Here is a 17,399-nt window from a genome sequence, read left to right as displayed (position 1 = left end):
AAGTAGTCACACTCCCTATTCCCTCCTACCCTGACCCTTGTCAACCACTAATCTACTTTCTCTATGAATTTACCTATTCTGTAGATCTCATATAAATGGAATTTGCAGTATGTTATCTTTATGTCTGGCTTCTTCTACTCAGCAAAGTTTTCAAAGTTCATCCACGCTGTAACATGTATCAGGACTTCATTATTTTTCGTGGCTGAATATTTCTTTATAAGCCTATACATTTTGCTTATTCATTCACAAATTGATGGACATTTGGGCCGTTTCTATCTTTTGCTATTGTGAATTGTGCTTTGATGAACAAGTATTTCAATACCTGTTTTCAATTATTTTGAGCATATATATAGGAGTGGAATTAATAAGTCATATAGTAAGTCTATGTTTAACTTTTTGACAAATTGACAACCTTTACCACTGGCAAACATTTTTCACAACAGCTGCATCATTTTTCATTCCTACCATCAATGTACAGGGTTTCAATTTATTCACATCCTCACAAAACTTGTTATTTTTCAGATTATTGTTGTTGTTGTTATTGTTATTATTGCCATCCTAGCAAGTATGAAGTAGTATCCTATTTTGGTTTTGATTTGCTTTTCCCTAATGACTAATGATGTTGAATATCTTTTCATGTGCTTTTTAGTCCTTTGCATATCGTATTGTAAAAAATGTCTATTCAAGACTTTTTGTCCATTTTTAAATTGGTTTTGTGTGTGTGTGTGTGTGTGTGTGTGTTGAGCTGAAAGAGTTCTTTTTTTATTAAAATTTTTTTTAAGATTTTATTTATTTGACAGAGAGATCACAAGTAGGCAGAGAGGCAGGCAGAGAGAGAGGGGAAAGCAGGCTCCATGCCAAGGAAAGAGCCTGATGTGGGGCTCGATCCCAGGACACTGAGATCATGACCTGAGCCGAAGGCAGAGGCTTAACCCACTGAGCCACCCAGGTGCCCCGAGCCGAAAGAGTTCTTTATAAATTGTGAATAATAGACTATTATCAGATATATGATTTATTGGCATTTTTGCCCATTCTCCAAGTTGTACCTTATCTTTTAAAATTTTCTTCCCAGCTCTATTGAGATATAATTGACACTTAACATCTGTAAGTTTAAGGTGTACAACATGTTGACTTGATGTATCTATAAACTGCAAAATGATTACCACCATAGTATTAGCTGCCACCTCTCATCACATAGTTATCATTTCTATTTTGTGGACAGAACATTTAAGATCTACTCTCAGCAACACTCAAGGATACGACTCAGTATTATTAGCTATAATCGCCATGCTTTATATTAATGTACTCTGATCTCTGTTTCTCTAAGTTTGTCCTTTTTGGATTCCACATATGTGACATCATACAGTATTTTTCTGTCTGGCTTATTTCACTTAGCATAATGCCCTCAAGCTCCATTTAAGTTACTACAAATGGCAGGATTCCCTACTTTCTCATGACCAAATAATATTCCATTGTGTATATATTCCACATTTTCTTTATTCATTCATCCATTGATGGACACTTAGGTTGTTTCTATGTGTTGGCTATTGTAAATAATGTTGTAATAAACATGGGAGTGCAGATAACTTTTCAATAATCTGTTTTCATTTCCTTTGGATATATATCTAGAAGTGGGATTGCTGCATCATATGGTATCTGTCTTGATTGTGTCTATTGATGCACAGAAGTTTTTACTTTTGATGAAGTCCAGTTTATCTATTTTTTTTTTATTGCCTGTGTTTTTGTCATATCCATGAAATTATTGCCAGATCCAATGCCATGAATCCTTTTCTTTATGTTTTCTTCTTAGAGTTTTATACTTTTAGCTATTAAGCTAAGGTCTTTAATCCATTTTGAGTTAATTTTTGCATATGGTGTAAGGTAAATGTCCAACTTCACTTTTTTGCATGTGGATATCCAGTTTCTCCAGCATCATCTGTTGGAAAGACTGTCCTTACCCATTGCATATTCTTGATACCCTTGTCAAAAATCGTTTGACCTTATATGAAAGAGTTTATTTCTGGGATCCCCATTCTATTCCACTGTTCTGCATTTCTATCTTCATACCAATACCATGTCATTTTGTTACTATAGCTTTGTAGAAAGTTTTGAAATTAGGAAATGTGAGTCCCCCAAATTTGTTCTTTTCCAAGATTATTTTGCCTATTCTGGGTCCTTTGAGATTCCATATACACTTTATTTTTTAATTTTATGTAAATTCAAGTGATTAACATATAGTGTATTATTAGTTTCAGAGGTAGAATTCAGGGATTCTGAACACCCAATGCTCATTACATCACATGTCATCCTTATAATGCCTAGTGCTGATTACATCACATGCTGTCCTTAATGCCCATCACCCAGTTACCCTATCCCTTCCCACCTCCCTTCCAGCTACCCTCGGTTTGTTTCCTATAGTTAAGAGTCTCTTATAGTTTGTCTCCCTCTCTGATTTGTCTTATTTTTCCCTCTCCTCCCCTATGATGATCATCTGTTTTGTTTCTTATATTCCACATATGAGTGAAATCATATGATAATTGTCTTTCTCTGATTGACTTGTTTCGCTTCATATAATACTCTTTAGTTCCATCCACATCATTACAGATGGTAAGATTTCATCTTTTTGATGGCTGAGTAATATTCCATTATATATGGAATGTATATGCCACATCTTTTTTATCCATTCATCTGTTGATGGCCATCTGGGCTCTTTATTACTAGGTATTTACCCAAGGGATACAAATGTAGTGATCTAAAGGGCCACTGTACTCCATATACTCTTTAGAATCAACTTTTCCATTTCTTCAAAAACAGTTGTTGGGATTTCTCATAGGGATTATACTGAATCTGTAAATTGCCTTAGTAGGATTGTTACCTTAATAAATTAAGTCTTTGAATCCATGAATGGATTCTTTCCATATGGAAAGAATATGGTATATTTCCATATGCTGAAGTCTTTTTTAATTTCTTTGAGCAATGTTTTGTAGTTTTTATTATTGCTTTTTAAAAATTTTTATTAATTTGGGCGCCTGGGTGGCTCAGTGGGTTAAGCCGCTGCCTTCGGCTCAGGTCATGATCTCAGGGTCCTGGGATCGAGTCCCGCATTGGGCTCTCTGCTCAGCAGGGAGCCTGCTTCCCTCTCTCTCTCTGCCTGCCTCTCTGTCTACTTGTGATCTCTCTCTGTCAAATAAATAAATAAAATCTTTAAAAAAAAAATTTTTATTAATTTATTTGAGAGAGAGGGGGGCAGTCAGAGAGCACCCAGGCTGGGGGAGGAGCAGAGAGAGAGAGAGAAGCAGACTCCCCACTGAGCAGGGAGCCCGACAAGGGCTCAATCCCAGCACCCGGGATCATGACCTGAGCCAAAGGCTGTCGATTAAACAACAGAGATAACAGGCAACCCTGTTTTGTAGTTTTTAGTGTACAAGTCTTATACTTCCTTGGATAAACTTTTTTTAAATACTTTTTTCTTTTTTTTTTCCACTTTGTATGTCTTTATTTTTGCCTAATCACTCTGGTTAGCACTTGCAGTACAATAAAATAAAAATGGCAAAAGCAGGAATTCTTGGCTTTATTTATTTGTTTTTACAAAATATTTATTTACCCTGAAGATCCTTTGGGTGTAGATGGCATCACCCGGAGTGTAAGTTGCTGCTCGAGGATATTGAAGACAATGGCTAAGAACAAACTAAGGGGGCAGAAGTCCAGGAATGCATTTCATATAGCCAGCCAAAAAAAACCTTAAAGACTAAAAACAAAGGAAAACCAGTTACCACTAACCTTAAGAAGATTGTGAATAAGGAAAAAGTTAACAGAGTGAATAAAGTTTTTGTAGATATACAAAAGGAGCTTGCATATTTCTCAAAAGGCCTTTCCCTTGAACCTCTGCAGAAATAGCTGATTGCTCTGCAATGTCATGAAAACGAACCAGTTAATGTTGATGAAGCGACAAGATTAATGGCTCAGTTGTAATACACTGGAGATACATCAAATACCCCAAAAAGACCAATAAATTAAATGTTTTATACAAAAAAGAGATTTATTATTAATTTTAGACAGAGGAAGGAGGGGCAAAGGGAAAGGGAGAGAGAGACTCTCAAGCAGACTCCTCTCCACTGAGCATGGAGCCCAGCTTGGGGCTTGATCTCACAACCCTGAGATCATGACCTGAGTAGAAATCAAGAGCCAGATGCTTAACTGACTGAGCCACCCCCAAGCACCTCTTGGCTTATTTCTTATTTCTTGGCTTAATGGGAAAATTTCAGTCTTTGACCATTGAGTATGTTACATGTGGGTTTTGCATGAATTCCCTTTATCATGTTAAGAAAGTTTTCTTCTATTTCTAGTTTGTTGAAAGTTCTTTAGATCATGAAAGAATGTTGGATGTTTACTTTTCTTTTGATGTCTTTGTCTAGCTTTACTACCAGGGTAAAGGTGACCTCACAGAATGAGATAGGAAGTATTCCCTCCTCTTCTATATTTTGGGAAGAAATTGAAGATTTGTGTAAGTTCTTCTTTCAAGTATTGGTAGAATTCACCAGTGAAGTTACCTGGTCTTGGCATGTTCTTTCTTATGAGATTTTTTGGTCACTGATTCATTCTCCTTACCTGTTAGGTCTATTTGAATTTTCTTTTTTTCTTGAGTCAATTTTGGTTGTTTATGTTTTTAGAAATTTATCCATTTCATTTAGGTTATATAATTTCTTGGAGTATAATTGTTCAGAGTATTCTCTAACAATCCTTTTTTATTTCTTTAACATCTGTAATACTATTCCCATTTCTATTTTTTTTATTTTAGTAATTGACTCTTATTTTTTCTCTTGGTCTTACTAAACATTTATCAATATTAGTGATCTTTTCAAAGAAACAGCTTTACTTAGTGATCACCTAGTGATATGATAGACATTTCCTTAAATGTATGGAACCAAAATTAAAATCACAGTCTTCACAGGTATTCCTTTTTGTATGTGTTGGACCATACTACACCACACCCCAGAAGGTAACCTAGTATACTGTCCTCATTTACAGCCAATTTGAGAGTTCTTGTGAATACAGCAATACCTTAAACATTCATCTAGCATTATTATGGAAAAGACTCATACTTTGCACAACAGCAGAGTTTCACAATAGGCAATTTTATGCAGTTTATTTTAGGAACAGCTTGAGAGTATCATTATTAATTGACTGATCATAATTGATCAAAGTATCAACTCATGATTTCCCATGATGTCTCCCCTTTAATCTGAGAACTTGAAATCATTTCACAATTGTAATTAAGCTTTCCAACACTCACTGAAGAATGTATATTATTATATAAATCAGTTTTAAGGATGAGAAAATATAACAAGTTCATCATCTGTTGAATCTGAGGGGCTCTGTTTTTCATACAGCTATCCTGACCACCCTCTGGGTGGAGTCTAATTTCCAGCCTTGAGGAGCTTCCCAGTGAATATTCAAACACAGAATTGAGAAAGAGAACTGAGGCACAAAAAAGCTCATATAACATGCCTTGAGCCACACAGCTAATGAAAGGTCAGGAAATAAAAACTCATCTTGGGGTCTTGCTTACTCTATATCTCATGCTCTAGTAAGAAATAAGTACTTTCCAGACAGATTAGAATGACCAAACTTAGTTATAGGTGGTCTCAACCCCCAAAAGCATCAAGAGTTGGATTGTTTGTCAGTTTGGGCACGCAGATAACAGATACTCTTGACCTTTCAGGAGCTTCACAGAAAGGGGCCAGGTAGGCTTCTCAGAGTCCAGAGCCTAGAGGGAAAGCATAACTTTGGTGAAGTTCTACGGGGTTCTGGAGCTGAACTGCTGCTTTGCAGGCCCACAAATTCTATTTTAGCTGCCCCACCAGAAATAACCAGGCCTTGGGGGCTACCCTGCAGAGACAACTGGACACTGACACATAACTAACTTGTAGCTCCAGGTTTTTCACTGTAGAGGAGGAGGCTATAATGATCTATTTGGTGGAGGATTAGAGCCATAGATATCAGTAAAAACCCATATTTAACTTAATACAGATATAGATGATTACATATAAAAATATTTATAGAATTATGAATACACACAGGGTAGTGAACACACATGTAATTCCTTCCTCTGTCAATCAAGGAACCCTAGAATCAATGACACCTCAGTCGCAATTAGCATACTTAGTACACAGATCTAGATTTCTCATACTGTTTTATAGTAAAAGGAACGAGGGTTCCACGGAGAAATTGCTGATTCTAGAACTGGGGCAGGAAATACACAAGATGAGCCTGAAGCATCCTGTAATGCCTGAAAATAAAGACGTGCTTAAAAAACAAATAAAAACAAACACAAACATTTCCAGGGATATGGCAAAGGTAATATACAGAGGGAGGTAACAGAAAGAGCTCCCAGTGGCCAAATGTGGAACAATTTAAACAACAGAAATATATGAAGCTGTGTTGGATTTTAACCCAAAGTGTACTATAAATACCCATGTGTCTATATTGAAAAGAAATATTTGACTGATTAAATACATAAACATGGAAGAAGAGGCAAATCTCCAATGGAGAAAAATTCCAGTTTATGCAGATACTTCCACTTCAAGATAGAGCCTAATTCTCTAGCCCTGAAGTATGGGCCACACATGGTGACTTTCTTCTGAGGACGACAATATGAACAGGAGGCCAGAAACAGTAACGTTACAGTGGAGACACCTAATGGGCATTAACTCAGCCAGGTGACCGAGGTAAACATTCTTAGTGATAAATCATGCTAATAGTATGTGCTATTGATATGATGTCCTGACTTTACTGCCATGGTCTTTTTTCCTAACACACAACTCTAGACTAATCATGAGCAAAACGTCATAAAAAATCCTGACTGAGGGACAATGTATGAATAATTTAATCATTCCTCCCCAAAACAGTCAAGCTCATCAAAAACAAAGAAACGACCACAGCCAAGGAAATATTACAAACAATATAACCTAGTATGTTGGCTGGGATCCTGGAACAGAAAACAGACACTAGGTAAACATGGCGGACCTCTGAGTAAAGTATGACTTCAGTTAATAATAAATAATGCATCAATATTAGCTCATTAATTGTAATAAACATACCATATAAATGGAAGCTGTTCATAGTGCGAAACTGGGGGAGGGGCATGTACAAACTCTGTAATACCTTTGCAAATTGTTTACAAATCTAAAATAAAATAGTTTAAAATAAATAGTTTATTGAAAATTTTAAATAAAAAGGACAAAAAGAAACTGAACAAAACATAATGGGTAGGGAAAAAAAGAAAGAAAAAAGAAAAGTAAACACAAGCACACAAAAACGGTGTGGAAAAAACTCCTGAATATTCTTTCTTTCCTCTCCTTTAACTCCCAAGCATATTATCATACACAAGTCTGGATTATTCCATCTCATAAACATCTCCACAATCCACTCCTTTTCTCAAGCCCTGCACCACTGCCTGAACCCTGCCTCACACGTCTTCCCTGGATTAGAGCAGGAGGCTGCCAATGATGCCAGATGTAGGCCTGCAAACACGATTTGCCCAAGAAGGGCTTTAAGACATCTGCAGTGGTGTCTGCCACAGGGAAGGTCTGGCAAGAGTCAGGAGGAACTCAACTCCTTGCAAAGAACACCAGCATGCAGAGCAAGTTTAGCTACACCTGGAGGAAAACATCAGATCCTCAGAGCAGAAACACAATGACTGAGAGTCCTCGGGCTGTGGAGCTCCTGTCTGATATGCCTTACCCTGGTTAGGATAGCTGAGGACCTGGGTGGCATGAGCCCGCATAGCAGGCTATGGCTAAAGAACTGCATTCTAGGAATGACTCCAAGGAAATGGGTTGAAGGCCTAGGGCATGTCCTAGCTGCTACACTGTTATACCCCTTAGAGCTAGACGCATCCGTTCCCCACAAAAGGAACATGGGAAGGTCCTGTTGGCAGAGTAACCCCTGCTTCCATCCTGGAGTGCCCCACGGGCTCCAGTCCTGGGACTTGGGCCAAGAGCACCCAGTTCACGAGGTCAAACAGGCTCCAGCTCACCTCAGCCTCCTCTGGGCTCCCCTGACCCTCCCCTGCTCAGCCCAGGGCAGTCCAGACGGGATGCGGTGGGGGTGCTCCTCCTTCCACCTCTCCTGGGGCGGCCAAGCCTCTGTACAGCCTGCCGCCTGGGAACCCGAACCCGCTCCTCCATGGCTGCTTTCTAAGTCCTCATTTGAGACTGGGGGTGTCTGGGGTGAGTGGGGGAGCGTCCCGGCGGCCCCGCCGTCACCTGCCAAGTCTCTCCTCTGCTCCAACGGCCCGACTGCAGACACCAGGGTCCCAGCAGGCTCTGGGGATGGCTGACAGGGACACACGCCCTCTCTGGCTCAGCCTCAGGAAGCAAAGCGTCCGAGTCACTTGCACAAGGCCACCAGCTTCATGAAGCAGTTGGGGTTACACAGGAGATCTCCGAAAGGAACACAGCATTGTACACGGGCTCACACAGTCACGGGGCGATGACTGTCATTCGCGGGCCCTGGGCGCACCCGCCACCAGGGTGTTGAGTCAGCTCTAGCGGAAGCACGGGCACGCTGAGCGGGATTCGTGGCTGGGGCCTCCCGAGCAAAGATGAGTGTGAGGGGACTGGGGAGTGAGGGCTTGGCAGCGGGGAGACAGGAGGACGAGACCCCAGACATTGCAGACCGAGGCCAGGGTCGGGACAGGCTGGGCGGTGCACGAGGCATGGGGGCCGCGGGCCGGGCCCCAGGAGGAGGACCCCCGCCCTGTTCCCACAAGGCCCGCATGCAGCTGGCTGCCCGGCTCCCAAAAGACACTCACGACGGCCCCGAGGGGACTGACGGGGTAGCTCAGGGACCTGGCGGTGCAGGGGGCAGGAAGCATCCCTACTGCCCGTTTCCCGAGCGGGGGCTCCTGTGGGGAAGGCCGCCCGCCCTGCACAGAGCAGTGAGGCCCACCCGTCGGGCAGGACACACACGCATAAGGGTCCGTGGGTCTGACACCAGTGTCTGGCTGAGGACGCAGCGCGCTCTCTGTTCTGTGCTGTCAGGGCAAAGAACGGATCCAGGGTCCCTGGGGCGCCTTCGATAGGAATGCCCGTGACAAACAGGATTCTGCCACGGGAGCCTTCCTAAGGGCCAAGAGGACTGGCCACGCTGTTTCCCCCTTAGCCTGGGGGCAGGAGGAGCACAAGAGGGGCCCCAGCACTGGACATCGCTCTGATTCACTCTTGCGGACTACGTTCTCAGCCCAAAGCGGCTTTTCTACTTTGCCGAGGCAAAACCCCCTCATTTCCGGGAGGGGTTCCTGAGAAAGTCAAATTGGCCTTGCAAGTCTCCGCCTTTGGATGTGCCCAAAGACCCAGGGGCAGGGGCTTCAAGTGCGGGATCGCATCGAACGTTCACGAGTTGGCACGCGCACGTACGTGGCTAGGGCATCTCAGCGGGGCCGATCGCCCTACTCACTCCCGAGCCCCTTTCGGCACTTCCCAGGGCCATAACCTCCAAGGTCTCAGTGGGCGGAGAATGTTCGCTTTCCTCGGATGCACAGTCCGCATCCTCTCTAACCCGTGAGTCTCTGCTCCTGGCCCGCTTTGGAAGAGGCCGGAACACGTGCACGCTGGCGTCTGAGGGTCTGCAGTGCTTGGGACAGCTGTCCGGTGCTATTGTGACCTCCCCCCCCCTCCCGCCACTCTCCCCCTCTCTAAATGTTCCGTTGCCCCGACTGATCACAGACGCGGGGTTCGACTGGAACGTCAGAGAAGCGAAGCACACCGTGCTCTCTGCCCGTGCACCTCCGGGAGGACAGATCGTGCCCAAATGGGTGAGGGTGGGGCAGGGGGTCCAGACCAGCTCCGTGCAAGGAACCCAACGGTCCCCAGGAACAGGAAGAGACCACCTCGATGCCTCTTTTCAGCTTCTCTCCCATGCAGACCTCTGAGCTTCCTTCCTTTCTTCCCACGAACACCCAGCCACTCTTCAGGACTGGCCGCGGACAACTCCGGGGAGCCCCGATCCTTTCTCCTGGCCGAGGAGGCAGCGAGGGCTCCCCCAGTCCAGGGGGAACAGGGCTGTCCGGGACTTGCGCATTCCCCGCTGTCGTCCACGGAACGTTCGTGGAGACGGCAGGAGTAAAGCCACTGAACCTTCACTGCGTTCAAATACCCTGTGACACGGCCCGGCACGCTGTACCTTCAGGCCACAGGACACTCACTCGGCCTTCTCCACAGCCCAACGCAAACTGCTCCCAGCATTTATCCGTTTAAGACATCTCTCCCGCCCCCAAAGCACCCGATCCCCAAGGAGGGCCACTGTCACCACCCGGCTTCCCCGTGACCAGCAGCACAGAAGCGATCATGGGGCCCCTCAGGTCACAGCCCTGCCACCCGGGCTGGGTCAGGGGCATTTCCAGGGCAGTGCTCGCCTCGGGAGCAACACCCCCTCACTCTGCTTCCGCTTCATCTGCAGCTCTCAGGGCACGCCTGCCCACCTTCGTGCCAGGACTGGGACTGCCACACACGGTCCCCTATGGCTGGGACGCGTCCTGCTTCTAGCGTCCTCCGCGCTCACCCGCAGGGCCTTCCAGACAGTAGAACTCAGCCCATGTCTAGGAATCGAGGAGCCAGGGAGCAGAGCTCCCTCTGTGCCGAGAGGACGCTTCTCCTCCTTTCTTGAAGAACCCAGCCAGGGCAGGAGCCCCGTGTGTGTGCCTCTGGCATTTACACCATGACAGCCAGCGGGGCATCAGAGAGGCAAGAACCCACGCGCTTACCTTCCCCCATTCCTGACCCCCTTCCCCTTCCTATTCCATTCTTTCGCCTTCCCAACCCATCCCGAGGCCCAGCCCTGGGATCCTGGTCCAGAACCCAAAAAAGGAGGCAAAGTGTCTAGGCTGGTCTCTAGGACATGGCCAAAATCCTTTTTGCTTCAAGATATTTTATTTATTTATTCGAGAAACAGCACACAGAGAGGGAGAGGGAGAAACAGGCCCCACTGAGCAGGGAGCCCGATGTGGGGTTAGCTCGCAAGATCCTGAGATCCTGACCTGAGCAAAAGGCAGATGCTTAACCAACGGAGCCCCGCAGACGGCTCCGGGACATGACAAAACTCGTAACTCTTGAACTGGGTCAGGACAAACGCTGTGTTGGGGGATGTCACTCACACACTCAGCCGCTGAAGCCAATGATCCTCCTATAACAAGGAAGCCCACCGGAGAGCTTCGCCAGGGACACCAAGCTCTGACCGTGGGAGGCATCGCAGGGAACCGCCCTCCACACTCCCAAAGGAGGCTCTTTGCCCTGCATTTCCCCCCAACCCTCCCTGGCCCTGCACTGCTTAGAAATCCCAGGGCTCTCGCTTCACGCGCGCGCGCACACACACACACACACACAGACACACACACACACACACACACAGAAACAGGGAAGAACCAAGAAACGGCCTCACTTCGTGCCCAGCACCCCGCAGGACAAGTGCCGACCCCGCCGGAGCCGGGACCGCACCACAGCCGCCCCTGGGGCTCAGGCCCCCTCTTCCTCCTCGCTCACAGCCTCTTCAGAGGGGGCCAGGGAGGAAACCGGCAGCCCGGGATAGACCCGCAGCAAATACTCCAGCACTTGCAACCTGCTGGTTTCCGCGTGGGCCCTGGGACCCCACAGGAACTCGTAGCGGGCAGGGTCACTGCCGGGCACCTGCCGGTACTCCAGGTACCCTTCCTGCACCCAGACGTTGGTCAGGAGCTCCCGGGGCTCCCCGTAGATGATGTGCTCCTCGCCGGCATACACCCCCATGACCCCCAGCGCTTCCCACACCACCTCCTCGGGGGCACGGTCGCCCTCCAGGAGGATCGCCCCCAGGAGCACCACCAGGAGGCCGGTCTTGGGCGGGCCCTGCTCACCGCTCAGCATCGCATCGCAGGTGAGGCCCAGGACGGTGACCAGGACGTAGGAGTGCTCGCTGGGGTCCACTTCCTTCACCTCCACGCCGAACACCAGCCGCATGCACTCGGACGCCTGGCCCAGGATCCCGGGGAAGGCGTCCTGCTCACCCTCGCCGACGATCGCCAGCATCTCCGCCTGGCTGGTCGGCTCCTTGGTGAGATACTTGAGGAGCAGGAACCCCACCAGGTCAGCTGTCTTCTCCTGGAGTACGTCTGAGAGCCAGGGCTCGGCTTCTTCAGACTCCTCCCAGGTGCTGGAGCCCTCCTCATCTGAGCTGCTGGAGCCCTGGTCGGGCTGGCGCCAGGCAGTGGCTGCCATGGCCATGGCTGAGGGGCAGGCCCTCTGAGGGCTCTGGGGAGGACTCGGGGTCCCCGCAGCAGACCCCTCCTCCGGGGGGCCCAGAGACAGGGCAGAGCAGGAGAGGGAAGGGGCGGTGGACTGGGAGGAGGCAGAGGCGGCGGAGGGAGGTAGGGCCTCCACCCCTCCAGCCCCGCACTGCTGTGCCTCCTCCAGGCCCTGGCCTGGTCCTGGTCCAGGGTCTTCCTCCAGCTTCCACAGCTCACTCCTCTGACCCAGGGGCATGGCGCTGGTGTCGGGCTGAACCTGAAGACACAGGTGCGTGGCTCCTCGGGGTGCAGCCCAGCCAGCAGAGGCCCGGACGTCCCAGAGCTGACAGTGGGCTGCGTCGCCCATGGGTGCCCAGGGTTCCCCTCTGGGTTGGCATGGGCGAGCCCCTGGCTCCAGGCTCAGAGCAAGTACCTCACCTTGACCGCTGGCACTCACCTGCACCGTGATCCCAGGGACTCCTGCCTCACACCGAGGGCTCAACAGCCCCTTCTCGACGCCCCTGGGGGATAAAAGGAGGAGGCGCCTGACGGTGCAGACTTACAGCACAGGCCCGGGGCCCAGGGCACACGGGAGGGCTGGGTTGGACTCCCTGAGTGGGCCACCCGTCCAGGCTGGGCGGTCCCCTCCTTGGCCTCTCAGGGGACTTCTTTCCCCTGCCAGGACCTAAGCCCCACCCCCTTGGCCCAGAGGCCAAAGGGTCCCAGCAAGACCACGCAGCCCTGGGCCTCCACGGAAGGAAAGCGAGGGGGTCCACATCTGGACCGGCCTGCATTAGGTCTACGGGGCTCGTCACGGATCTCCAGGGATGGCCGATCGTGGGGTTCCGTCTATGCGGGATGGGTCTGCCTCTTTGTCTATACCTTGACCCCAGGAAGGCCTGGGAAAACTCCCTGTGTTGCCTGGAGGCCACCCTCCTGGTGTCGAGGCCTCATCTCACGGAGAAGCCAAAAGGAAAAGCAAGGAGAAATCAGTCTGCCCACCGATGCCCCGTCTTCCCATGGCTGACAGAAGTGTGAGGGCAGGCCTGGGCCCTGGGGATCCAGTTGTGGGAGGCATCTCCTCATTTCTCTCCTCCATCCCTGCTAGGGCCAGGGCCGGGGTCCCTGCCTCCTCCACTGACCTGAGTACAGACCCTCAGGCACACGCCCTCCCCTCCCAGAGCCCAGGGATCTGGGGACGAAGAGGGGCTCCGCCTGACAGACCCGGCCAGGGTTCTCAGGGCGGTCAGGGAGAGCTGGCCAGATTTCTGGGCCATCCCCTCCTTGTCCCAAGGGGTGGGTTGGGAGCCCTCGCTCCTGCCTCGGGGGTCCCCACATTGACTCTTGCCAGGACCAGGGCCTCCTGTGTGTCTCCCAGGTGGGCTTCCTCAGATGACCCGACTCCGACCTCTCCCAGCATGGCCCTCGCCTCCCTGAGAGCTCCCAGAGGAGGGTGAGGAGGCAGCCCTCCACCCCCTCCCCCCTGTACCGCACCCCACTCATAAAGAGCTGAGATCGGGGGCTGGCCCCTCTGTCCTGGGGCGGGAGTCCACTCTCTGTCCTGAAAGTGCTCATGTTTACTTTCAGCAGGACCTGGAAGTATCCCTTCTCCTAACCTCAGGAGGCACCTTGCAGGCCAAGTCCCCCATCCCACTGAGACCCAGAGGGGAAAGCAGGATCCTCATTTTTCGCGACACCCGGCCTGGCCTCGCAGGACTGACCCTCGGGGCACCCATTCATCTGGAACCCCTATGTCCGGGTAGGGGTCTGCTCAGTCCTCCCTCGGGGTCTTGGGGCTCCCCCCTCTGCCGACCTGAGGCCACACTCTTCAGACCCAGGCTCTCCCTTCCCCCAGACCCTGGGTGAAACACTTTAAAAGTCAGGAAACACCTTAGCTGTTCCCCCCACCTTGGGGGACATCCAAGAAGGAGCCCAAGGGCAACAAAATCACCTTCTGTTTTAGGCTCTAAGGACCTCAACTCTCAGCCTGCATCCCTTCTGGACTCCAGCAGGACCTGGGGCCACGCCCTCCGCTGTCCGGAGTCCTTTCCTCTCTGACCTCCCCGCACATCCCCGAGATCCACGGCCAAATGTGGGGGTGCGACTCAGGCAGACAGCTGCTCAAGGGCCTCCCTCAATGACTCTGTTCTGGGGTCCAGGGTCCCCTCACTTCTCCCTGAGGGTCCTCACCTGGACTCCAGCAGGGTCTGAACCTTCCCTGCTGCTGACCTGAGGCTGTGCCTCTCACCCCAACCCTGAGCCTCTCTGAGACCCGGATGTGGAATTCTGCACATGCCACTTACCTCCTCCTGCTCAGGGGCCTCCCAGGACTGATTCCCTACTGGGTCTGGGGGCCCTCGGTCCTCCCTCTAGTGCTCACCTTGAATCCTGAGAGAACCCGGGCCCTCCCCCTGCTGAACTGAAGCCCTGCTCCTTACACTAGGCCTCCTGACCCTCTGAGACCCAGAATCTGAGGTCCGGTCTCGCTATGCAGTCCCATGCCCCCCAGGGATCCTCCTGGACGGACACTATGGCCCAACCCCTGCGAGGCCTCCTCTGTCCTCCTCAGAGTTCATACCTTGACTCGGGTTACTGCCTGGGCCCTCTCTACCCACCTGACCGAGGCCCCCCTCCTTCCACCAAGGCCCCCAATCTTTCCACAGACCAGGATGGGGGAATCGGACGGCACTGGGCTTGAGTCCCCTCCCCGCCCAGGGCGGCCTCCCTAGACTGACATCAGAGGGGGCGCTTCTGCCAGAGTCTCCTCCGTCATCCCTCATGTTTCAGGCCTGGTCGTTCCTCCCAGACTCGCCGGGACCAACCCCTCTGCCCACCGGAGGGTGGCCCTGCTTGGTCCATCAGGCCCTCAGTCTCTCGGAGACCCGGATGCAGAATTCCCGATTCGCCACGTCTTCCCATCCCCCCTCACGGACCTTCTGGACTGACTCTGGGCTGGGGTCCAGAGTCCACCGTGAAGCCCAGCATGAAGCCCAGCATGACCTGTGCCCTCCCCTCCGCCCGCCAGAAGGAGGCCCTTTTCCTTCTGCCAAGGTCCCCAGTCACTAGAGAAACCCGGATACGCGAGCCCCACCGTTGGGGATACGGACCCCATCCCGCCCAGATGCCTTCCTAAACTGACCCGGGGGCCCGAAGGCTCTGAGGTCGCCTCTGTCCTGCCTCAGGGTTCATACCGTGGCTCRCAATCGCCCCTGAGATCTCCCCGCTGACGACCTGAGACCGGCTCCTTACACCAGGCCCTTATCCCTGAGAGACCCGGATGCGGAAGTCCGGACTCGCCACGTGCTCCCATCCCCCCACCACGGACCTTCCCTGACTGACTCTGGGCTGGGGTCCTGGATCCCTCAGTCCTCCTTCTGCGTCCTCACCGTGAAGCCCAGCACGACCTGTGCCCGCCCCTCTGCCCGCCTGAGGGAGGCCCTTCTCCCGCCACCAAGGCTCCCAGTCTCTCGCAGGCCCGGAGGCTCCAGTCAGGCCACCGGACCACTTGTCCCCATCCCGCCCGGGGGGCTTCCCGGAATGGCCTTGGGAGCCGATGTCCGTGAGGTCCCCTCTGGCGTCCCTCAGGGTTCATACCTTGAATCCCATTCACGCCTGAGCCCTCCCGCTGACGACCTGAGATCGGCTCCTTACACCAGGCCCTTCCTCACTCAGAGACCCGGATGCGGAAGTCCGGACTTGCCATGTGCTCCCATCCCCCACCGCGGATCTTCCCCGACTGACTCTGGGCTGGGGTCCAGGGTCCCTCAATCCTCCTCCATCCTCACCATGAAACAAAGCAGGACCAGTGCCCGCCCCTCTACCCCACTGAGGGAGGCCCCCTCCTTCTGCCAAGGCCCCCAGTGTCTCTGAGACCCGGACGCGCCAGTCCCGACACGCTGGCCACGTGTCCCCATCCCGCCCGGGGCCTGCCCGGACTGATCCTGGGGCCCGACCTCAGTTTCGACCCCTGTGTCCTGGGCTCCCAACTCCCTCGGTGCTGCCCGCGCTCGGGCCCGACCCCGTCCCCCCTGGACTCGCTGGGCCTCCCTGGGCCGCGGTCTTCCTGACCCGGCATCCTTGCCCTCCGACCAAGGTCCTCAGCCCCCTCGGGCCCCCGGGGCACCTTTCAGCCGACGCCCCCCGTGGCCACCCTCCTCAGGGGCCCCAGGGCCGGTCCGCGGCAGGGCCCGAGGGGCTGCCCCTGCTCGGGGAAGGCTGAGCCCCACCGATCTCCCTCAGGTGCCGACACCCACTGCAGGGAGGGCCTGGGCCCGTCCCTCTGGGGACCCGTGTCCCCTGCCCTGGCCCCGGCGGGAAGGGCTCAGCCGGACGGCGCTGCCCCGGCCCGGGGTCTCTCGGGGCTGCCGCCAGGGGCCCCCCACGCCCCCCGCTCGGGGCACCCTCAGGGCAGGGTCTACCTGCACGCCTGGCTGCCGGGCCTGGGCGCCTTCCCTCCGCCAACCTGAATCCGGCTTCCCACACGCAGGGCCTCGCCTCTCTCAGGCCTCGGAGGCGGAAGTCGGCGCTCGTCACATCCGGACCCCAGAGGAAGGGGTCCCCTAGGGCTGGCAGCACCTCGGGCGGCGATGGGTCCCGGGTGGGCGAGGTGGGAGCAGGGGAGCGGGGAGGAGGGTCCCTCGGTCCCCCTGGGCGCCTCGCCTGCCCTCTGGCAGCACTGGGCCCCCGCTGACCGCAGACCTGAGCCCCAGCGGGATGGTTTGCGGGGCTTGTGCCGCACCTGCTCCCGGGGCCCGGGGTGTCTCAGGGCTGCTGGCAGGGACACAGTGCGCTGGGACATGGGACCCCTCGGCCCTCCCCCAGGAGGCCCTCCTCTACCCTTGTGGGACACACGCAGTCACGGGACAGATGCCTGATGTGGACCTGCAGCGCCCGTGACCGTGGGGCAGGGTCGGAGGAGAAGCGTTCCTTCCAAGGGGTCCCTTCGCCAGCCGCCAGACTTCAGGAACAGTCTGAAGAGTTTATAAAAACATTTAATTTACTGACGAGGCTGAGCAGCTGCAGGAGGTTTGGGGTTCGGTCCCAGGGTTTTAGGGTTATCCACTGTTGCAGCGTCCGCTGCAGTGAGTTTTCCTTTGTCGTGCTCGTTCATCGTAAGAAACACACTGTCAACAGTTGGTTT

At 52.1% G+C, this 17,399-nt stretch overlaps 1 protein-coding gene and 1 pseudogene across 1 annotated transcript; one reads left to right on the top strand and one right to left on the bottom strand.

Moving 5' to 3' along the window:
• Positions 1-3,673: 3,673 nt before the first annotated feature.
• On the top strand, positions 3,674-4,034 carry LOC116859739 (annotated as a pseudogene).
• Positions 4,035-11,486: 7,452 nt separating this feature from the next.
• Positions 11,487-12,257, bottom strand: LOC116859747 (melanoma-associated antigen 8-like). Its single transcript, XM_032845298.1, has one exon. The coding sequence runs from the start codon at positions 12,255-12,257 to the stop codon at positions 11,514-11,516; it is 744 nt and encodes a 247-aa protein (XP_032701189.1). The 3' UTR covers positions 11,487-11,513.
• Positions 12,258-17,399: the final 5,142 nt, after the last annotated feature.

Source organism: Lontra canadensis, unplaced genomic scaffold, assembly GCF_010015895.1.
Source record: "Lontra canadensis isolate GAN:19392208 unplaced genomic scaffold, GSC_riverotter_1.0 scaffold161, whole genome shotgun sequence".
NCBI classification, from domain to species: domain Eukaryota; kingdom Metazoa; phylum Chordata; class Mammalia; order Carnivora; family Mustelidae; genus Lontra; species Lontra canadensis.
Note: the sequence above shows the minus strand (reverse complement) of the source record. Positions and strands in the feature narration are given on the sequence as shown.

Coding starts and splice junctions, on each gene's coding strand:
- LOC116859747 (XM_032845298.1), bottom strand. CDS start 12,257: ATGGCCATGGCAGCCACTGCCTGGCGCCAGCCCGACCAGGGCTCCAGC.